At 47.9% G+C, this 22,551-nt stretch overlaps 2 protein-coding genes across 8 annotated transcripts in view; both read left to right on the top strand.

Moving 5' to 3' along the window:
• The first annotated feature begins 3,721 nt into the window (after positions 1 to 3,721).
• Atp6v1g1 (ATPase H+ transporting V1 subunit G1) lies at positions 3,722 to 10,732 on the top strand. Its single transcript, XM_028892656.1, has 3 exons — positions 3,722 to 3,958; positions 7,908 to 8,008; positions 9,991 to 10,732. Exons 1-3 carry the CDS (start codon positions 3,877 to 3,879, stop codon positions 10,162 to 10,164), a joined length of 357 nt encoding a protein of 118 aa, XP_028748489.1. The 5' UTR covers positions 3,722 to 3,876; the 3' UTR covers positions 10,165 to 10,732.
• A 7,944-nt stretch (positions 10,733 to 18,676) lies between these two features.
• Positions 18,677 to 22,551, top strand: part of Tmem268 (transmembrane protein 268) — a 32,295-nt gene continuing 28,420 nt past the window's right edge. For 2 of the 7 annotated variants that reach the window (XM_037202662.1, XM_037202661.1), the window contains exon 1: positions 19,351 to 19,543. The gene's annotated coding sequence lies outside the window, so the exon portion shown is untranslated. Of the gene's footprint in view, positions 19,324 to 19,350; positions 19,544 to 19,568; positions 20,957 to 22,551 lie in introns of those variants that run through there. The other 5 variants (XM_028892649.2, XM_028892648.2, XM_037202659.1 and 2 more) reach the window with 5 other exon arrangements.

A 22,551-nucleotide genomic window follows, 5' to 3' on the forward strand; every position in this document is an offset into this window, starting at 1 on the left:
CTTTATGTGAGACTCTGCCTCACTTTTGAACAGTGAACTGTTCAAAAAAGTGGCAACCTCTGGGGAGAGGGGGACAGGGGACAGGGGGAGGGAGGGTGGGAGGTCTCAAGCCTTCTTGCAGTTAAAGGAGAAAGTCCTTTCCTCCACTCCCACTGTTTTGTGTGCTGATGCCAAATGTGGGTAGAATATTGCCTCCCACTCATTCTCCATTGTTTTGGATGTCATCTGGGTGTTCAGCGATGAGACCCCCATACTAGAGGTTAGTATCTACATGTGAAAGATTCTGTCCCACAAGACACTGCTCCGTCCCACCCCCGTCACACAGTCAAGTACCAGTAATCTTTGATTACCCCTGCTCCTTGGACACAGCTATGGATAGGCTTTGTTTCAATGTTCCACACAGATCCATGTACTAAAGGCTTGGTCTCCGGGTGGCATCACTGGCTGGTATGTGGAATCTCTGGGCGTAGGGCCTTGTGGAGGTCCTTAGAGAGGAATAACTTTTGAGATAGGGCCTCACTATGTAGCTCTGGCTGGCCTGGAACTTTCTATATAGACCAGGCTTGCCTTGAACTCACAGAGATCTGCTTGTCTCTGCCTCCCGAGTGCTGGGATTAAAGGCATTTGCTATCATATCTGGCTTCATCCTAATGAGTCTGAAACATGTATTCAGTGACATTAGGTACACTTTTCTTGTAGCACCAACTTCCAGAATTTTTTTGTTTTGTTTTGATTATTTTAGAGATTTTTAAAAAATGTGTATGAGTGTTTTGCTCGTATGTATGTACACGCACTATATGCATACCTGGTCCCTGAAGACAAAAGAGGGTAGTGGATTCTTTGTAACTGGAGTTACAGACAATTGTGAACTGCCAAGTGGGTGCTGGGAGCTAATGCCGTTGGAGCCTCTGCAAGGCTAGTTTTATGTCAACTTGACCCAAGCTAGAGTCATCAGAGAGGAGGGAGCCTCCATAAGAACTGGCTGTAGGCAAGCCTGTAGGGCATTTTCTTAATTGGTGATTGATGGGGGGAAGACGCAGCACCCTGGGTTGGTGGTCTTGGCTTCTATAAGAAGCAGGTTGAGAAAGCCACAAGGAGCAATCCAGTAAGCAGAACTCCTCCATGACTTCTGCATCAGCTTCTGCCACAGGTTCCTGCCCTGTTTGAGTTCTTGTCCTGACTTCCTTCAGTGATTTCAATGATAAACTATAGTGTGGAAATGTAAGCCAAATGAACCTCTTATTCCCCAACTTGCTTTTGGTTGTGGTGCTTTATCACAGCAACAATAACCCTAACTAAGACAGCCATCGAGTGCTCTTAACCGCTGAGCCATCTCTCCAGCCCCTAACCTCTGAAACGTTTTCATTTACACAAGGTGATGCTGAATAATAAGTTTCCATACCTCTTACCCTGCAATTCCAGGAGACAATAATTCTACTGTCTCTATGCATGAGTTTGGCCACTTTTACAAAAAAAGTTAAATATTTGTCCCCTTGAAACTGGCTTATTTCACTTAGCACACTGTCCTCCAAATTGTAGCACAGATCAAAATTTCCTTCCTTTTTTTTTTTAAGGTTGATTAATATGTTGTGAGCATATACCATGTCTTGTTTACTCATGGGTCAATTCCATTTCTTGGTTACAATCAACAATGCTGCTTGTACCTGACCAAAGTCTAGCTTGCTCACCTCTTGAAATCTAATATTTGGGCAATGATCCTGGCAATCAGGTTTATTCAGGGGTCAGCATCCTGGAAGATGGAGGAGCTACCATCCATCCTGAGGCACTCAGGAATAAAGTTCTTTCATGGGAAAGGGAAGAAGGAGTAGGGGCAGGGGACAGGGAGGCCATTTGTTAGTAGTCTTTGTGTTATTCAAGGGTAGTCTCCTCTTTTCTTATTGTTCTGGTCAGATCATTTATGAACCTCAGCTACCTGGGGCTAGTTCTTGTGTGTGCCTTCTTACAATAGTTATAATTAGTTTTCTGCAAGGTAATCCTACAGAAATTTACATGCTCCCTATTAACTGATGGATAGAACTAAAGACCAAGGGGATGCACCACACATTTTGATGTTATTGTAAGGTTCCCAGATGTTTTTGGTTCTGTAAAGATTATTTACCAGTTAATGACCTTCTAAAGAGGTTGCAGCTCCTCTTTAGAAGTTAGAATCCTGGGACAAAAGAAGTAAGTGTTTAAGAGTACAAGTATGCAAGAATGGGGAAGGTGCCAGAATATAAGAACCTTGTGACTCACTGGGCTCCCCAGTGTTCCCAGGAATCTCTGCCAAAATCTACAGCAAGATCATCATCATCCGCTGGGAAAACATGTCAAGGTAGACAGGTTCTCCTCCTGTGAGGCATGAGAGGCCCTGACTTCTAGGTTCAACCTGAAGGAACACCTGAGCTGGACTCCAGCAACAAGTGCTGTTAGTATATCCATAGCTGGTCTCAGGTGGCAGCAACTTTCCTCTGCCCAGATCCTGGGAATTATTGCCAGCACAGAGCCCAGATTTGTCTGCTATACCCAGGCCTGGGGATCACTGATGCTAAGGAGGGCTTCCCAGCTGCCCCAGCTATAACCTGACGTACACCTGAGGACTTCCCTGGAGGCATGAAGCTTCCCTCAGCCCTAAATGCCTTCCAGAGATGATTCTTCTCTTCCACAACATCTCACTACCAGGATGGAGATAGCATCACAGACAAAAAAAAAAAAAAAAAAAAAAAAAATCAGGCCTGAGTCACTTATAAACCTAACTGGGTCAGGGTGTGTGTGTTCCTGTGATAGATATCCAGCAGATCCCAGGGACCCAGAGGGTCTAGAACACAGTTCTCTCCTCTCTTCCCCTCTCCCTCCCTTCCTCCCCCCTCCCCCCCTTCCTCCCCCCCCCCCCCCCCCCCCCCCCCCCCCCCCCCCCTCCCCCCCTCTCTCTTTCTGTTGTTTGTTCATTTGTTTGTTTGTTTCGGTTTTTCGCGACAGGGTTTGCATAGCTCTGGCGGTTCTGGGACTTGCTCTGTAGACCAGTTCGGCCTCTCATCAGAGATCTGCCTGCCTCTGCTGCAGGAGCGATAGGATTAAAAGCATGCACCACCACCGCCCCTTTTTCTTTTTTCTTAAAAAAAAAAAAATTCACGCAAAGCCGGGCGGTGGTGGCCCACGCCTTTAATCCCAGCACTGGGGAGGCAGAGGCAGGCGGATCTCTGAGTTCGAGGTCAGCCTGGTCTACAAAGCGAGTTCCAGGAAAGGCGCAAAGCTACACAGAGAAACCCTGTCACGGGGGGGTGGAGGGGGGGAATCAAAACATTGCCTAGCTATACAATCTAGTCAGGCCTTGAAACTCAATCCTCTTGCACCAACATGAGTATGGGTGCGTTGAGTTTTCAGGCTGTACCTCTAGGGCCCGCACTGCTGGCTAATAGGGTCTAAATTCCGAAGAAGTTCCGGAGAGGTAGGGAGTCTAGGTGGGTGAAGAGTCTCTGGACTTTAACGCGGGCACATCATCAATTAAGGGAGATGGGAAATAAACACGTCCACAGGGACAGTACCAGCCGAGACACCCAGCCCTTGACAGATAATATTGCAGACAGAAAAAGCAGCAGCAGCAGCAGTAGTCCCTCAACACGCAGGCGCAGTGGAACTGCTCAATGCTTTCTGCTTGCCCCGCCTCGCTCTGCCCTGCCCCACCTCCCGGGAGTCACTGGACTCAAAGGCGGTCAGCTGAGGCGCAGGCGCGGGTCACTTGACGGCGGGGCGGGGCGGGGCTTCGGCGTGTTGCGCAGGCGCAGATCGTGGGCGGCGGGTCACCTGACCCCCAGGGCCTCCTTCGAGTGTTGCAGCCGTTGATTTAGGCCGTTCTTTCGGCCGAGAGTTCCCGCAGCGATGGCGAGTCAGTCGCAGGGCATCCAGCAGCTGCTTCAGGCCGAGAAGCGGGCGGCCGAGAAGGTGTCCGAGGCCCGCAAGCGTGAGCTCTGGGGCGGGGCGGGATACCAGGCGGGAGACGGAGGTTAGGCCGCGGGCGGAGGCCCGGGACGGTGTCGGCGCCACTGGTGTCGTCGGGGCGGCGCCTAGAAGCCGCGAGGCAGGACCACAAGTTGCCCGTGGAGACAGGAGTGGGTTTGTCCCCTGCTCGGGGTGGAGGGCGTGTAGTGGGCCACCCACCGAAACTCTGCGCCCACCAAATCCCTGCCCCAGGATCCGTCCCAGTCGCGGGAGCCACCGCCGCGGTCTGAGAACCTAAATCATCTTGGCCGCCTCTCCCCGCTCGTCACTTTAAGCCATTTGCCAATCCTTTCTGTCCCGACCCCCTGTCCATCTCTTCCTTCAGCATCTTAGTTCAGCCGCCCGAGTTCACGTGGCTGTCTTAACGCGCTCATTCCTTTTTTGTTGTTGTTCCCCTGAAAATGTGCTGGAAGAGTGCCTGGTTCATCTTCATCACGGGTATTTCATGTTCCAGCGGAGGAGCACATACCAGTTAAACAGATATGTGTAGGTAGTGAAGAGCCAGTGTGGAGAGGGGCAAGGCGGCCAGAAAAATCAATTTACTACACGGGTCTAACCGGGAAGGAGGAGTGGAAGAAGCCAGCCGCATTCAGCAACCCATGTTTTCACTGCAGTCAGCTGCTTAAAATGTGCATATGACTTTACCAATACCTTTCCTTCTAGTCAGTGGTCCCAGTGTCCGCAGAATGGAGCTGGTGTTTCATAATGGATTAAAGGAAGTGCTTTCATCAATCAGGCCTTTGTGTTCTTCCCTAAGGATGTCCCTGTGAGGTATTCTCTTCCAGCTCTACTGAATCACTATGAGTCTTCAAGTCAGCTTCATGTATCTCCCTACAGGCTTTTACAGATCGTTTCCTCTGATTGGAAGAACCTTTCTCAATGTTTCCCCCTGGTACCCAACTAGTTAGTCTTCTTTTGGATTTTAAAATGTAGGCAGCCGTTCCTCATTCAGTCTCCTTCCCTCAGACGAGATTGGAAGCCCCACCCTGATGCTTATTTGTGACCCAGTATTACAATAAATTTTTGGTTTATATGGCCCTGTCACCTGACTAAGCTTTTGGAAACTGGAGACTGTGTCTCAGTAACTTTATCTCTCCAGTTTTCCGAGGTAAGCAGACAGTGTATTTACTCCTGTTTTGCAGGTGGGAAAAGTGAGACTCAGATCCAACCAGTATCTGAGGAAACAGTATGGGTTTGGAGGCCTTTCCATACAAGGAAGTTTTCTTAGTATAAAACTTATACGTGTGTGTGTGTGTGTGTGTGTGTGTGTGTGTGTGTGTGTTTGTTTATTTCGAGGTAGGCTCTCATGTACTCCAGGCTAGGTGGGAACTCTCAGAGCTCTGCCTGCCTCTGCTGCCAGTGCTGGCATGAAAGGCGTGTGCCACCATGCCCACCCCCAAGTAGACCTCAAGTGTGCCTCTGGTGGGAGTTGTGCTCTTTATTTCCTGAGAGAAGTTTTCTGTGAGAGTCCTGGGGATGGTGAGAAGTCTTTCTTCTTGGCTGACTAGAAAGTCTGTGTTGCCATATTCTTGATCCAGAATTTCCAGAATGAGTTGTCAGTTTGTCCAGTGATGATTCAGCAGCATCAGCAGGTGTTTGTGTTGGGAAGTAGGTGAGACCATTTGGAGGAGGTGCAAGAACAAATACTTGGACTAAGGTGAGAATGACTGAGTTCCTGGGAGCTTTTAAACCTTTCTCAGCTGCAGGATCTTGTATGTATCAGACAGCGGTTATTTGCTGAAGGAGTTTGTTTTAAAGGGGTTAGCTTACAGCTAACTCACATTTTAAGATTTTCAGTAGTTGGGAAGAGGTATTGAAAAGAGCTAAAATTGGAAAACTATCCCCTTTCTTGATTTGTGATCACACTTGATTTGCTCAGTTAAGAACTGGGAAGGAGCATGGTGTAAAATAATCAAGCCTAAGTTTCTCATGAAATCATTGCTTTGGAACTTTCAGAATAAAAGTGTTTCGTGATTTATTTCATTGGTGTGAAACAAAAACCCTGGTTCCCTTTTATAAAGTCTGAGAAAAGCATGATTTAAAAGAAATTTTGGGCTAGAGGTAATGATGCATAACTGTAAGGAAGACTGATCCCAAACAGGAGGATCCCAACTTTGGGACCAACACAGGCTACATAAAACCCAAAAGGGAGGAAGAAAGAAATAACTTTAGGGACATGAAGTGTTGCTCAGTGGTGGAGTGCTTGCCTAGTGTGTAGACGTCCCAGTACTAGGGAATGTGTATTCGTGTTTGTGTGATCTACTGTAGGTAGTGAAGTCTGTCAATACAACTCTGAAGATGTTTGCCAAAAGGAGGTGGTGGTCTTGTCTTAGTGACTGGCTCAGGGAGCTGTGGGAGTTGGAAATGATGAGTTATGAAGTTACCTTGGAGTTCCTGCATAGTGGTTGGGCCATAGATGTCTTTGATAGACTCTTGGTTTGGGAAAGTTTTTCAGCTTTAAATGTAGCCCGTGTATCTGATGGGGAGGATATTCTGTGAAGGATTGGGCCCAGCACAGGAGGCGTGAGCTGAAATAAATAACATTTAAGTGAAGACTTGCAGAAATACTCTTTGGGGTGCATAGAGAGAGACTTTTTCAGACTTGTCAGATAGTGCTGATGTCATGGAGTCATTACAGGTCCAGAATTCTCATTAGGGACTTTGAGTTCAGTTCAATTTCATCTATCCACTTGGGTAGAGTGGGCTTTGGACAGTTGATAATACAGCAATGCATGTTTAACAATGCTTGATTTTTTTTTTTTTTTTTTTAGATGCATGCTGTCTTTTGGTATAAATGACTTAACCTATCTAGGTTAATCTAGAACTCCCTGCTGGTGAAACTGGGCACAGTGGCATGCGCCTGTAGTCCCAGCACTTGGGAGACAAAGGCAGGTGGATCTCTGTGAGTCCCAGACCTACCTGGTCTATGAATAGTGAATTTCAGGACACCCAAGGCTACACAGAGAGCCCCCTCCCCCTTTCTGTTGCGCAGACATTCAAAGCAGAGACTGTTGGCTGTTAGCTTGACTTGTATTCTGACAATGTGGAGACTTTGCAAATCTATGTTTAACTGCTACCTTCCAGAGACCAGAACCCCTTCTCCTCCCTCCCAGCTGTGTGTGCTCTGGCATAGCATTTAGCATTCTCCCCAGTCATGGCTTTGCCTCTGCCACAGCCCTGGTGCCTGGTTTCCAGTACTCCATCATCTCTTTCCTTAGCTACATTTTAGGCGATGTCCTTTGGGTGTTAGCTCTCAGCAAACTCCTAAGAAGAGCTGCATTGTTACAGTGACACCGCTCGCTGTTCACTGTTTGGGATGCAGGAGGGCTCCCCAGATGGCTGTCACCCATCTTATGTTAGCAGGTTTTTAATAGTTGACATTGAGAGACTGTGCTGTGACATCCCACAGTGTTCGCACAGGTTCCCTTTTGAGTGTGTGTGCAGTTTTGGGTATTAGACTGAGGGCCTCATGCACTGCTTACAGCTCTAAAGGGCATGCCTGTTTAGTCTCCACTTAAAGGTTAAAGGCAGAACCTACCTTGTATTCCCTCTTTCCTGCCCCCCCCCCCCCCCAAGTTTCTCTGTGTAGCTTCGCAGCCTGTCCTGGAACTCACTCTGTAGACCAGGCTGGCCTCGAACTCACGCCACCACCGCCCAGCATGTTGTTTGTTTTTTTGAGACAGTGTTTCTCTGTGTAATAGCCCTGACTGTTCTGGAACTTGCTTTGTTGACCAGGTTGGCCTTGAACTGGAAGAGATCCACCTGCCTCTGCCTCCTGAATACTAGGATTAAAGATGTGTACCACCACTGCCTGGCATTAATTACTTTCATCATTGACTGTTAAGATTCATTTTCAGCATCTACTTGCTGTTCTGCTTTGAAACACTTGATGTCTTTCTCTTTGAAAACAGGAAAGAATCGGAGGCTGAAGCAGGCCAAAGAAGAAGCCCAGGCTGAGATTGAACAGTACCGCCTGCAGAGGGAGAAGGAGTTCAAGGCCAAGGAAGCTGCGGTGGGCCTCTGTTTCTTTTCATTGTTGCCTTACTTTCTTGTGTAGATCTGAAAATACCCAGATTGTAGCTTGGAGACTAGGACAGTTGTCAGGGTTTGGTTTGTTCTGTTTTGTTTTTGGTGGTACTGAGGATTGCAGCCTTGGCTTTTGCATGCCCCACCCTCACCCCTGTTCATTGTGGGGTTGGTTTGATGCTCAGCTTGTCTCTTGAGATGGTACTTTTATCAGATTCTAGTCTTTATTTTGTTATTTAGCAATCTTTTAGGCAGTTGACATGTGTCAGGTACAATGCTGGGGGATCAACCGGGAGCAGTAGGTTCTGTCCCTGCTTTTATAGTTTAGCTTACAGTAAGTCCTACAAACCTCCAGCTGTGAACTCGGCTATGACAGTCTAAATGTGAGTAAACTGGAGCCTGCACCTCAATAAAAGAGCGTTTTATCATTATGGTAGGCAACTGTGATGCATAGAATGATGCACAGAGATCTTGGGGGAAACAAAGGATGCAGAGGAACTTGTAGAAGGGAGAACAGAACTATGTGGTATCCCATACAGTTAACAATGGTTCACAGTTTATTGACTTAGTTAAAAACCCAAGTGAAAGATTGAGTTTGCCATCTTCTAGGTGTTGAGGTGACTGCTCTGGGCTCTTCTTATTCCTGTCTTTACATTTCCATGCTTCTTTCTCAAGCTCTACATGGGTGTCTCCAGCGGTTTTAGGCCCATACCTGTCCAGACCAAGGTCCAGTGATTGTGGGCACCTGTGTCTGCTTCTTAGTGTTAAGTAACACAGGCTTCCATTTTCTTTGCACTGGGCAATTACAAAGCACATTAAATATACAGTGGTCCTCTTGGCATATTGGTACTATAAATTGTTACACTGCACAGTAAATTCTGTGTCAGGGCAGCCATCTTGTGCCCACTTGTACCACAGTTGCTTATGGGATACTGTCAGTGATGTACTGTAAACCCACTCCATGCCTTTTGAGTGTCGTCCCATGGTAGCACCTTTAGTTTTGAAATACTTATTAGGGCATGGCACATGGCTCCTATTCATGAAACAGAGGCAGTGTCTCAGTGTCTACTGAAATCATATGTGTGTATCTCCATGCCAGGCTATGAGTAGCCACACTTCCCAGTTGTACATTTTAAAAAATAGATTATATGTGTATGAGTCTTTTTTGACTGCATGTATGTATGTGCACCATGTGCATACATGCATACCTGGTCAGAAGTGGGCATTGGATCCCTTGGAGCTGGAGTTACAGATGGTTGGATGCCACCATGTAGGTGCTGGAAACCAAATCTGGGTCTTCTGTAAGAGCAGCGAGTGCTTTTAACTGCTGAGCCATCTCTCCAGCCTCCATCTTTTCACTTTTAAAGCCACATCAAAAATAACATAAATACTAACTCCACTGCTACAGTTGTATTATTTTTCACCTACAAACTGCATATTTTACAGTTCATAATTGTTGAACAGTATTCTGTTGTATAAATGCATCATAGTTCCTAACCATTTTCAGTTGTTGTGCGCGCACGTGCACTTCGCTGGTTGAAGTGCTGCTGTTGTACTCTGGGCACTGAACTATGTGAATCCCTGCTTTCTCTGTATGTGCCTCCTTTGTATGTGCTCTGTTTTTCCTTTTGTGCTCAAGCAGTTCTGCTCTCACCTCACAAGTAGCTGGGATCACAAGTGTACACCACTGTGGGTGGTGCTGTAGTTGTCGAACGTTTAGGTTGGCTCCAGTTTTTACTAAGGACTGTGTACTAGACTGAGGAACACTGTAGTGAGCAGCAGTGAGCTCTGATGGAGTGCCTGGTGGTCACGTAGCTTTACTCGTAGGTTGCTTTGCCTGCCACTGATATATTGCCTTCTCTTATCAAGGAGCTAGGACTTCTCCATAAGCCAGCAGGTTGCTTGTTAAAATGGCTCAACCAGAGAATCTTCCTGATGTCCCCTTGTATCCTGTCTCCTTCGCTGCAGGCACTGGGGTCCCATGGCAGTTGTAGCAGTGAGGTGGAGAAGGAGACCCAGGAGAAGATGACCGTCCTCCAGAACTACTTCCAGCAGAACAGGGATGAAGTCCTGGATAACCTCTTGGCCTTTGTGTGTGACATCCGGCCAGAAATCCATGAAAACTACCGCATAAACGGATAGGAGGTGGAAGCACTGCCTTGTGGGTTGGCATGGGAGATGCCCGAAAAGAGTAGGAAAACCTCCCAGAGCTCGAGTTCTGTTCAGGAAGGCATTAAAATTCACTATGCTGTTGTAGATCTTTTCACTTGTTGAGAGTATCAAATCTAGCTTTTTGTATATCTTAGTAAGTACCTGAAGTTCCATCTTTTTACCTTGTGTGTCTTTAAGGAGTATATGTTTTCTGTGTGTTTGTACAAGCAGCAGGTATCACTGTTGATTTTTCTTATTAGTCTAGTAGGAAAAAAAATTCTTTGAAGAAAGAAAGGGAATAAATTGTTCCCTTCCACTTTCTTAAAGGGTCAGGGGCGTTATCTATGAAAAAGTAGTAAATAGCATTTGTAACTCCTATGAAGCAGCAGCCAGCCTTACAGTAGTCCATTCTGGCTAATTTAGGACAGTGGATGTGCTTGTTCAGGCTGCTGTTTGTGTACCTTAACCCAAATTACTAGATACTAGGACTCGAGAATATGTTACATGTTATTTGGTGTGCTTGTAATCATTTAAAAGTAAAACTTTGTCTTGCCTTTCACCTCTCTGGCCCCTCTTTTTGATAATGCAAAGTGCAGCTTGACCCAGATGTTGAGTAGAATTTCATTTAGGAATCAACACGTTGGGTTTGTATACCTTACTAGTAAATCCTCAAGGTGTTCATTTTATTCGGAAAGAAATTGCTTGTGATTTCATCCTGTTTTAGAAAGCAGCAAGCAACTCAAGAGCCTGTAGTTTGCCTTTTGTCTAGAGCAGTGGTTCTCAGTCTCTGGGTCATGACCCCATTGGGGGGGGCAATTGAACAACACTTTCACAGGGTTGCATATCAGATATTTACATTACGATTTATAATAGCAATGAAAATAATTTAATGGTTGGGAGTGACCAGAACATGAGGAACTGTATTAAAGGGTCTCAGCGTTAGGAAGATTGAGAAGCACTGCTCTAGAGGACCCTGTGTGAGACAGCCTTGAGCAAATGAGCATACCTTTCTGGTGAGCAAAGTGAGTAATGTATAACTTCACTGGCTCCTAAGTGTGTGATACCTGGTGGCTCTCTTCAGGCTAACAGTCTTTGGTCGCAGAGTAATTTGTGGTGGGTAAAAACAGTCAGAATGTTAGGGGCTTTCCTTTTCATGAAGCAGTCTGAGATAGTAAGCATACAGTTTTCTCTGCCTCCAGGTCGTTTGCTCTTAGGCTACTTCTGGTCTTTGGTCACTACTCAATGTGTGTTTGTGTGCGGGCGTGCGTGTTTTAGCTAGTTGACAGCCCCAAGGGTTTACTGCCCCAGTTTCCCCACTGTCCTGTTAAAACACTGAGGCTGGCCACTGCCCTGGAGCTGCTTGCTGCTCGTCTGGCTCAGCTGTGCCAGTGGAGAAAGGTGGTCTTGTACTTGATCACGGTGTCAGTCTTCTGCATGCACCACTTGACCTTGCAACTTCACAGTGCCACGGTTGGTTGGTTCATTTCTTTAGTGAGACCACTGCCATTTCCTAGCTTTACCACCCATATTGAAGACCCACATTCATTTCTCCAGCCCATTTCTTTCAGACAGTCATCAAATTGCTTGTTTGGGCTTTTGTTCTGTCTGTATAGTCACGATTTCTCCCCTTTTTAACGCGTTCCAACACCCCATTTTGTTTAAGACTTCAGTCTCCATCTGCTAAGTGTAGAGGTTTCTACCTCCATCTCTTGCCATCTGTTGCTTCTCTGAAACTGGAGGAGCATGCAGCACCGCCAGGAGGCGTACTGGCATGCAGCTGTTCATTTGACCTTGCTGTGTACTGGGAGCATGCAGCACCGCCGGTACTCACTGGGGGTTAGACCTGTGCTGTGTACTGGGGAGCATGCAGCACCACCTGTCTCACTGGGGGTTAGACCTGTGCTGTGTACTGGGGAGCATGCAGCACCACCGGTCCTCACTGGGGGTTAGACCTGTGTGCTGTGTACTGGGGAGCGTGCAGCACCACCGGTCTCACTGGGGGTTAGACCTGTGTGCTGTGTACTGGGGAGCATGCAGCACCCACCTGTCTCACTGGGGGTTAGACCTGTGCTGTGTACTGGGGAGCGTGCAGCACCACCGGTCCTCACTGGGGGTTAGACCTGTGTGCTGTGTACTGGGGAGCATGCAGCACCACCGGTCCTCACTGGGGGTTAGACCTGTGCTGTGTACTGGGGAGCATGCAGCACCACCGGTCCTCACTGGGGGTTAGACCTGTGCTGTGTACTGGGGAGCACTAGGCAAACACTCTTAACACTGAGCTACATCCTTGGTATTTTTGCACCCCCCACCTCCACCCCCCCCATAGAACTCACTATGTAGACTAGCTGGCCTCAAACTCAAGGAGAGACTCTTGCCTCTGCTTTCCCAGTGCTGGGATTAAAGGTGTGTGCCATCACTCTAAGCTCAGCCTTTACCCTTTTAACCTTGTTGCCCAGTATGTTTATCCTGTATTGTTAGAATTGCGCTCCAAGCCAAGCAGCTCTGACTCTAAGCCAAGCAGCTCAGGGTTGATGGCATGGAGTCCAATAGGATTTCAAAAGAGGAGTGGAATCAGTGGTCAGTTGAGAGGCAAAGGTGAATGTGAACAGATGAGGGGTTGGTGATTTCAGGGAGAGGAACCTAAGTTCCTTGAAGCATGGCTGTGGAGAGATGATATGGTTGATGGAGCAGGAGGTTTAGCATGTTTCACTGCTGATGTAGAAAGGATTAGAACAAGGTGAGAGATGGTATTTTGGAAATAGTGGTATTCCTGAGGGGTCTGGAGGTGTCACTGGGAGTGGGTTTCCTCTAGTCCTCAATCCTGACTGATGTTCCCAGGCAACTTGTAGGTGCTCAGGTTCCTCCCTGGTGAGTTGAATCAAAGGTGATGCCAGAAGTGAGCTTGCTTGAAAGCTCCAGGAAAATAAAAGGCAAAGGGTCTTCTGTGGTGTACTGTGAGAAATTAACATAGGAAAGGCTGGTCAGCCACTAGAGACCTGTGGGGTGTGGGCTCTGGTGCAGAGTGAACCTGAGATTCACAGAGAGCACTGTGGGATTTGTCCCCATTTGAGCATTAAAAAAAAAAAGATGAAATAGGGTGTGTATGTATATACACATACATATAACGTGTGTGTAAATCTGGAAAAAGACAATGGTGACTTGAAGAGACTGGGCTTCAAAGGGAGGAGTTTTCCTTGGGTTGGTGTAATATTTTATTATTCATTAAAGGGTGTTTAGCAATGTCCTGGTCTCCACCCACTAGATGCTACTAGGACCCCTCAACCCCTCAGTAGTGACAACCAAAAATGTCACTGGACATTGCCATAGCTCCTAGGTGCCAGAATTATCCCTAGATCAGAACTGTTATTCTACAGTAACAAGAAAAGAATTATTAAAAATACATCAAAGCACTACATATGGTGCCTGGAACATTCTAGGTGCTCAGCACATGTTTCCTGTTTCTGAAATACAACAAAGACCTACTTTTTAAAAGTTTGATACAAGTTGGGTTTCTTTGGGGCAGCTGTTGGACATGTGGTGAGTGGGTGATGAGGCTCATTGTACTGTGTGCCTTTACCTCAGCCACAGTCTGCACCATTGCAGAGGTAGGAAGAAAAAGGTGATGCAAGAACCCGTTCTTACAGCTTCAGTCCTCAGATGACACCTGATACCTTGTTTCTCATTGACCCAACTGGTCAGCAAGGGGACCGAGAAATGAGGCAGCTATGGACAGTGTTTCTGGTACAGTTGATGGGTGATGACAGTTTTCTACATGTTAGCCTATGCATTAAGAGTGTTTGCATTTATATTAACCAGTTTACTCTTTAAAGTTTTTTTCAGAAGATTAAAAAAAAAATTGTAGTGAGTGTTTTGCCTATGTGTATGTATGTGTTTATGTCCACTACATCTGTGCCTGGTACCCACAAGTCTAGAAGAGGGAGTCAGTCTCTGGAACTGTAGCTGTAGGCGGTTGTAAGCTGCCATGTCAGTGCTGGGAACAGAGCCTTGGTCCTCTGAGAGAGCAGCAGCTAGTGCTCTGAACTGCTGAGCTGTCTCTCCAGCCCCTAACCAATTTACCCCTTGGCAACTTTTACCAGATTTGAGGTATGGGGATTAAGGAACCAGGCAAGGGTTTGTGTGGTAGAGCCAAAATCCTTCAGTGCCTTTGGTCATCTTTGCCTTTAACTCTGTTCTGTGTGCAACCCCCACCCCCCACCCCCCATGATGTTCATCAGTTCCTTTGGTAGTTATACAGTTTCCTAGAAAGGATGTCCCGATTCCTTGTTACAAACATGAGAACATTTTGTTTGATGCCATAGCTTAGCCTTCCTCAAAGTCTCTGATAGAAGGCATAAAATAGCTTACAGTCAGGTTGTGTAACCTTGTGGGTAATCTTGACAATTTCCTGAATGGCCACTCTTTATTGGTGGAAACTCAAGGGGGATGAAGTAATTTACAGTCCACACATTCTAATCTCTGCAAGCAACAAGGGGAAGGCTCATTGTTTTCTGAGACCTTTAGATCCTGCAGGTTAGAGGTGTGATTCTACCTCCACGAGGCTTGCAGGATGTCAGAGGTCACGGAACAAGGAAGGGACAGAGTCAGTTCAGAGCAGCACTGTGTACTGCAAGTCAGACTGCCAAGCTCCATGTCAGGCTTGTTTTGTGTACTGGTGTCTCCACTCACCTGCCCCCAGGCCAGGGAAGCAAAGCCTACAACCAACAGTCTGTAGTTCTCAGCACATTCAGCCTGTCTCTACTCAAGATGATTAATGGTACCAGAAGTCAACCAAAGCTGTCCTTCCAAAGGTTGGAGCTTTGATGAGTTCTGCATGCCTCTCATTTTTCACAGCATTTCCCCCCTCTCCTTTAGGAGCAACGTGGCAGATGCCAAGAATTTTTTTTTTTTCCCCTGTCAGTTCATCTCCCATCACTTCAGTGGCTCTGGAGTTACTGCAAAAGCTTGTGTACCACCACCAGGCAGTTCTAGCTTGCTCTTTGTCTTCTTCCTGTGCAGACAGGCAGCCTGGACACAGTCTTGATGGAAAGACTGGGCTGGTGATTTGGGGAGAAGATGCTGGTCAGATCATTGTACCAACATTTACTTCTCTGGCTCTTAACGTCAAGTGGTGCTGACTAGCTCCTGCATCCAGTATGAACTTAACGACATGCTCATTGTGTTGGAGTGACTGGTGGGGGCCACCCACCTCCCCCCTTTTCTATTTGGAAATAAGAGGGAACCATTCTAGACCAGATGGCAACACCTGCGATAACAGCAGCAGAGAAGCTGGCCCGATCGCCCACAGAGGGGCTGCTTCTCATCTTGGGTGGTTTTTCAGGATGAAGAGTCACACATACTAGTTGAACCCTCTGCTTAGCCACATAGGAATTCTCTTGTGGCTCCACTCCATTTGTCCCTAGGACCTGTCACTGGCACTTAGCATTCTGCAGCTCTTGTGCCCTGGGGCGGTTGTAGCCTCTCCTGAGAGGAACTCAGCAGTTATTCTTCTGGTTTTGACCCACTTCCCCCACAACTAGTGTTGTTTGCTTCCCAGCACACTTGACAAGGACAGCAGCTGTGTAGTTCTGCACTCCACCTGCTGTCATCCCATATCCTGTCTCACAGTGGAGTTCATCAGCAGGTCATGCCGCTTCCAAGAGGTGAAATAGGTATGGAGCCACTAGCTGTGGCATCTAGAAGAACACTTTTGTAAATAACTGAGTAGTTCATGTAGATTAGGATTAATATAATTCAGGGTGCTGGTGTACATACTGTTGGTATCCATATCTGCAGTAGTATTCTGTTGAGTAAATGAGACAGGCTTAGTTATTCAAGGAAACATAATTAGTGGCAAAGGCTGCATTTGAACCTGTGACTCTTAGACTTCTAGTCTGAGCTGCTGTGTGATCTGCTCAGTTTGTTCCGCCCATGGCAGTGTCTCAAGCAGCATTTCTAACAGCAGCTAGAAAGTCAGTGAATGTAATCGGCAGGCCAGTTCCAAAAACCGAGATGTAGTTTTTTTATCTTTTGCTTTTCAAGTGCTCTCCCAGTGGTTCTGAGACTCCCTCCAATCCCATCTGCTGCTGCATCTCCAGGTTCTGCCATTCTGGGAGAAGTTCACTCTTTTTCTTCATCCATGTCAAATGCATTGGCTGCTGGACCTTTGCAAACAGCAGTATGGAGCAGCTGCTGAGTAAGGGTGGCCTTGCCTGGGAATTGTGGTTGGTTAATTTACCTGTAGTTTAGGCTTCATCTGTCCAATTGCTGCTTCAGATGTATTTAACAAAACGCTGTGGGCTGGGCCCTGGGCAGCTATGAGCACAGGCAGGAATGGCCCTAGGACTTAAAGGTTTGTGCTCTGGGGGAAAGAATAAGGTAGTGGCCATACTGGGTGACAGGTGTAATTGTAGGTTAAACAAGAACCATCAAGAAGGGGACAGACCTTGGCCTAGGACAGGATAGGGCTTTCAGAATAAGGGCCCAGCCAACCAAGACCCAAGAATGGGTTGTCAGGTGAGGATGCGTTTGGCACTAACCTTCCAGATGAGGGAAGACCCAAGAATGGAGCAGCCAGGTGATGATGAGTTTAGCTCTAATCTTCCCGATGAAGAGGGAAGACCCAAGAATGGAGCAGCCAGGTGATGATGGGATTAGCACTAATCTTCCAGATGAAGAGGGAAGACCCAAGAATGGAGCAGCCAGGTGATGATGAGGTTAGCACTAATCTTCCAGATGAAGAGGGAAGACCTGAGGCAGGCACTAAGACCTGAAGTGAAAGAAGGGGGTGCAGGAGGAACTGAGAATGGCTCTATTTATGGAGCTTGGGGTTTGGGGAGAGGGCAGTGATTCATCCAGAGGAGGCTGCAGGTGGTGCAGACTGAAGTAACCACCAAGGCCCCCGAGACTCCATCAAGCTGTCATTGCTAAAGTCAGCTCTGCAGTCGGCTTTACTGGATGTTATGGTCCTTTGCCCCTTGTATGAGGAGCCCCCAGGGTTTCAGGTAAGCAGACTCTTACGTTGCTGCAAGGGTGCACCGTGTTGTGTCAACACTTTGTAAGCACTCATGTTTGGTTCCTGACGTCTTCCACATCAGCAGGTGCCTCTTGATAAATGAGTGAACAGAGCAGTCCGAGCTCAGTCTGCTACATAGTGCACCAGTGCAGCCCGTTGGTGGCTTCCCAAGTCCCCTGTTTGCTACCTGTGGGAGGCTGATGTGTCAACATAAAACTTGGTGCTGGAGCTTGGAGCGTGGAGGCTGGTGGACAGGGCAGAAGGGCCGGCTCTGTTGTCATGGAGGTGGGTGGTGGGCCTTGCTCCAGAGGCAGGGTTAGAGACCTAGGCCAGGCCACAGCTGGTGCACCTTCCCTTTCAATAACAGCCTGTCAGCATTTAGAAGTCTCAGCACCCTTGGGTTTCTTTTTCCTGGGCCTCTAAATTACTATTAGCAAATTGATTATACTACACAGGAACCTTCCACGAACTGTCCTCTACAGTGCTGGCACTGAGCAGGTACTTCAGCGCTGATTTGTGCACAAATAGCTTCAGTTTTAGTAGCTTGTCACCTTGATCTGACAGACTTGTTCCTGTGGGCACCCACATGGGATATGTTATTTGGATTTTCAGTTCATTCTTGATGCCTCTAAACACCCTGCCTTTGGGTATGCAGCCATTTAAGTCTGAAAGGCCTCAAGAGTTTGACAGTCACTATTGAAAAAAGAAATGTGAAAAAAAAAATGTGTCTGCAAGATCACTTGTAGAAACAAGGGCAGTGGTGGGTGTGTTTGTGTCCTAGCCCTTCCTGCAAGCAAGGGTAGGAACCATATGCATCCAGCATAGGGGCAGAACAAGGCAAGGAGAGGCCCATATTTACAAAACACAGACCTTTGTGATCCTCTTAAAAAGAAATGAGGCCATTGGTGCAGGAGCTAAGTACTCAGGGTCTTTGTTGAAAGACAACGAAAGGTGACCAATAGAATAGAATCTGTTCCTTTTATATAAACGTGTACTGCAAAGAAAAAATACATGTGGTTAGCCAGGTTTGACCCATATTGTCAGACCAACCAACCAACCAACTGTAGATGAAATTCTAAACGGTTTTATTAAAAAACAAACAAACAAAAAGCCAAATACAGAGTTAAAAGCCCAAGAGATCAGAGCACTAGCGAAGCCATTAGCTTACCAGTCGCTGCTTTCCTTCCCCTCAGAGAGAGACATTCTCCTGTGTGACCTGTCTTTTCATTGCCTTTCTGTTCTACCTTCTCATTGCTCTAAACCCAACCACGTGATTTCCTGTCACTGCCTGTCTATGCAGACCTCCAGGTCTCTATGGTTTGTACTGAGATTAAAAGTTTGGGTCACCACTTGGCTGTGTTCTTGAACACACAGAGATTCTGCCTGCCATGTGATTGGATTAAGGGCATGTGCTACCACCGCTGGACTTCTGCTAAATGGCTTGCTTTTAGCTCTGATCCCCAGGCAACTTTATTTATTAACATACAAATAAAATCATATTTCAGTACAAATAAAATATCACCATCATCAACCAAGGTGAATCCAAGACTAGTGATTCACTTGGGAAAAGAAGATCATCATAGACCCTCATAAATCTCAAAAAGTAGGGTGAGCAAGTGTGGGTTTGAACACTTCACACATTTTATTAAAACAACACAATTTCATAACACAGACGTAACTAAATATTTTTAAAGAAAACGCAGACACAAAGTTTAATTTACTAGATGGTTAAGTGGAGACTTTGGACCTGCCGTCAGGCCATCTGCTCCCCTCACGGACGCTCTCCGCACTGCACACCATTTTTCGTTAGAAACTTCTGGTCCCGAGTGTGCCTCATGCACCGGATCCCATGACTCTCAGTCACTCGGGACCGGCCTCCCAGCCCCGCCGCTCCTTCACTGCGGGGACGAGCCCAGATCCCATGCACGTGGCGGGCGCTGGAACCCTTCCGGTGCCCTAGGGGAGTGCGGCTGATGAAACGCCCCGCGCTCGGCCCAGGAGACGCCGCCGCAGGGCGGCTCGGCGGAGGAAACGGGCTCGGGCGGCGCGCGGGAGGCGGGCGCGCGGGGCGGCGGCGCCGGGACGCCTCTGCGCAGAAGGGGCGCGGAGGCTCGGACCCTGCGCGTCCCCGGGCGGCGGTGAGTGTGCGCGGGCCGTGCGCGCGCCCGTGCGGCCGAGCTCCGGGGTTAGGGCCACGGGGCCTGCGTGCGCGTCCCGCCCCTAAGGCTCGGGTGACCTCTTCCGGCCCCCCGCGTCAGGCGTGGGAGCTGTGGGGTAGAGCGGGTGATTTCTGGGGTGAGGGAGCCCCAAGGCCAGAGGGCAGAGACCGGGGAGCCAGCTACCTAAGGCCAAGGCCAGGTACGATGGGAGACGCCTGGCCGCGCTAAGCCAGCTTTCTGTTCTGGCTCCCTCTGAGCTTTGCTCCCTGACCTTGGATAGTCAGCTTTCTCTTCCGGGGCTTACTGTCCACATCATTGAAATGGGGCGTTTGGACTCCTTGTCTAGCCAGGCTTTTCTGCCCTAAACTTTTGGGACTGTCGCCCCTGTGATCTGTTGGACTTGCAGTGTAATGACGCTGAGTTTGAAGAAGGAAAGCCGCTTGCTTTCTTTTCAAAGCAGCCTGGGCAGGCGCTTAGTGGTCGGTGAGGCTGGCAGGCTCTGTGCATAGAGGGGACCTCTGGGGGCTTGAGTCTGCACAGCCTGCGACTGGAAAATCTGGTTCAAATGTGGGCTCCCTAAGGGACTGTCAGAAGTCTCGGTGCTTGCTCCCTCTGTGCTCTGCTTACCTTTGCCTTGGGCTCCCTGACTTGTGTGCTGAAGGCGAGCAGGGCTGAGGGGGATGGTAAATGGTCAACCTCTGCCTTTGGGGTTCTGCCTTCATCCTCGTGGCTCTGTAGCCTCTGGACTGGATGAGGATCTACAGAGGGAGTCCTGAACCCATCCCGACCACTGGTCTGAACCCATTCAAATTTGATATGGCTCCTTTCAGTCTCCACTTTGGTGAAGCCCAGGAACGTCTAGGTATCCCTCCATCTCCCAAGTTGCTCCCCTTTGCTGCCTGATTTCCCCCTCATCTCTGACAGTTCTCTCTGAGTGCCTTTCCCAGTGGATGGTGATTCCCTTCAGGGAGAGCTGAGCAGAGACTTCATGTTGCATTCTTGGTGGTTTTACAGTCAGGGGCTGGCCCTAGAAGGTTCTCAAGGAATATTTGTGGAGTAGGTTGATAACAGCTACCTTCTCTCAGTAACCACCCTTTTCCAGATCTCTTGAATATGGAACCGCAGGGTAATCCTAAATTACTCTCCTTGTCCCGGCCCCAGGAAATGGAGGCAGAGAGAAGTCCTGTATGTTGCTCAAGGTGGAACGTGGTTGGGCTGGGCAGGTTACTTTTAGCCAGCCCACACAGCCTTGGGTGGATGACTGGAGTCTGCTGATTGGGTCTCTGTGGGCAGCTGAGGGGGCTGATGTGGGTGCTGTGATTTCTGCCCACAACACAATGCTTCATTGTGGGATTTTGCAACCAGTGGATCCTTGTGTGCCGTCCCAGGCTTCAGCAACTCCAGCCTGTGTCAGCTCCTCCCGGCCTTTTCAACGCTCCAGTGTTGGGAGGCTTACGTGTGGCCCCGGGTCCTCTGCTTGGAGTACAGCTATCAAGGTTGGGTCAGAGGAAGCAGAGGCGTGTCAGCTCTGGGCATAACCTTGTGGCTGTTTTTGTGTCTTTTGTACCTCTTGGGGGTATAGGAAGGAAAGCAGGTATGGTGAGGTTGGCTGGTAAGTATCCAGGGTGTCTGAGACCGCTGCTGTGGGCTGGGTCGAGCTTGAGCAAAGAGGAGACTGTCTTCCTATGAGGACTATTGCAGGGTGCCTGGAATTTATTTCTATATCATGCCTGGGAAACATGGTTTCTTCTGATCTACTCAAAGGTGGCTTCATGAATAAGCTGAAAGGAAGCCAGACCAGGCAGGCCCAGAGGTATGAGGGCATGGTACTGTGGCCTGAGGCTCTGGAGCCACATGCCAGAATCCTTCTCTGGCCCTTCAGCTGATAGCCACCCAGCTTTGGAAAGGGCATGTCTTGACCATGAAACAGGAAAACCATGTTGAAAGGAAGGAACCTGGGCTCCAGGCAGAGTACTGAACACCATGCTTATACCTGCTGTTGTGTGCCTAAAGCAGCTAGCGGAATGAGGCAGGCCTCCCTGCCCCCATTGTACAGATGCTCACAGTAGAGTTCAGGCACAGGGGTTGGGTGGCATAGGGTGCTGCTGCAGGTGAATGTCACAAAGCACATGAAGGGCTGTGCACTGATTCCCGCTCAGGCTTTCTGGCTCCAAAGCTTTCATATTTTCCTAACATTTTGTTGCTTTTCGGCCTTAGGCTCTCATGTAGGACAGGGGTGAAAATTGTTAACATCCATCTTTTATCTGTTCTTTGTTGGGAGAAGAGGCTCCCAAGGTACCTTCTAGACTCACCCTTCCTAACACTGCGACCCTTTAATAAAGCTCCTCAATTTTGGTGACTCCAACCATAAAACTATCTTTGTTGCTACTTCATAACTGTAGTTTTGCTACTGTTATGAATTGTAATGTAAATATCTGTGTTTTCCAATGGTCTTTGGGAGGTCACAGGTTGAGAACTACTGTTCTAGAGCCTAAAGTTGGGTTGGCTTCAGGTACATAGACCTGCATGGTTGTCTCAGGGCTTCCTCGTCCAGAGTCATCTTTCCCTACAATTTGGCTTTGTTATGCTGCCGCAGTCTTAATTTCTTCAGTTTTTGTGTGAGTGTGGGTACGTACATGCCACAACATGAACGTAGAGGTCAGGGTGCAACTTTTGAGAGTAGGTTCTTACCTTCTACCTTGTTGAGGCATGGTCTGTCTGTCTGTCTGTCTGTATTTCTTTTTTTAGATTTATTGATTATTATTATAGATTTATTTATAACATTTTAAATGATTAAAATATATTTATTTATTATTTATAATAAACTATAGGTTTATTCATTATTTTATGTGTTTTGCCTGCATGTATGTCTGTACTATGTGTGTGTCTCTGGTACCCTTAGAGGTCAGAAGAGGGGTCAGATCCCCTGGAACTGGAGTTATGGATGGTTGGGAGCCACCGTGTGGGTTCTGGGAATTGGACCCTGGTCTTCTGTAAGAACAACAAGCGCTCTCAACCCTGGACCATTTGTCCAGTCCCTGGCTCTCTCTTCTTGTTGCCTGGTCCATGAGCCTCTGACCTTCGTCTTCCGCCCCCCCCCCCCACTCCCATCTCAGCGTAGGAACAGTGCAATCGTAGACATGCCTGACACATCATCTGGCTTTTATGTGGGCATCTGGGGTACAACTCAGGTCGTCAGGCGTGTGA

This window comes from Peromyscus leucopus, chromosome 2, assembly GCF_004664715.2.
Source record: "Peromyscus leucopus breed LL Stock chromosome 2, UCI_PerLeu_2.1, whole genome shotgun sequence".
Lineage (NCBI taxonomy): Eukaryota > Metazoa > Chordata > Mammalia > Rodentia > Cricetidae > Peromyscus > Peromyscus leucopus.

What these genes read in the sequence shown, in the direction of transcription:
- Atp6v1g1 (XM_028892656.1), top strand. Translation starts at nt 3,877, where the DNA reads ATGGCGAGTCAGTCGCAGGGCATCCAGCAGCTGCTTCAGGCCGAGAAG. An exon ending in GGTGTCCGAGGCCCGCAAGC is followed by an intron (nt 3,959 to 7,907) that starts GTGAGCTCTGGG and finishes CTTTGAAAACAG; the next exon opens with GAAAGAATCGGAGGCTGAAG. An exon ending in TCAAGGCCAAGGAAGCTGCG is followed by an intron (nt 8,009 to 9,990) that starts GTGGGCCTCTGT and finishes CCTTCGCTGCAG; the next exon opens with GCACTGGGGTCCCATGGCAG.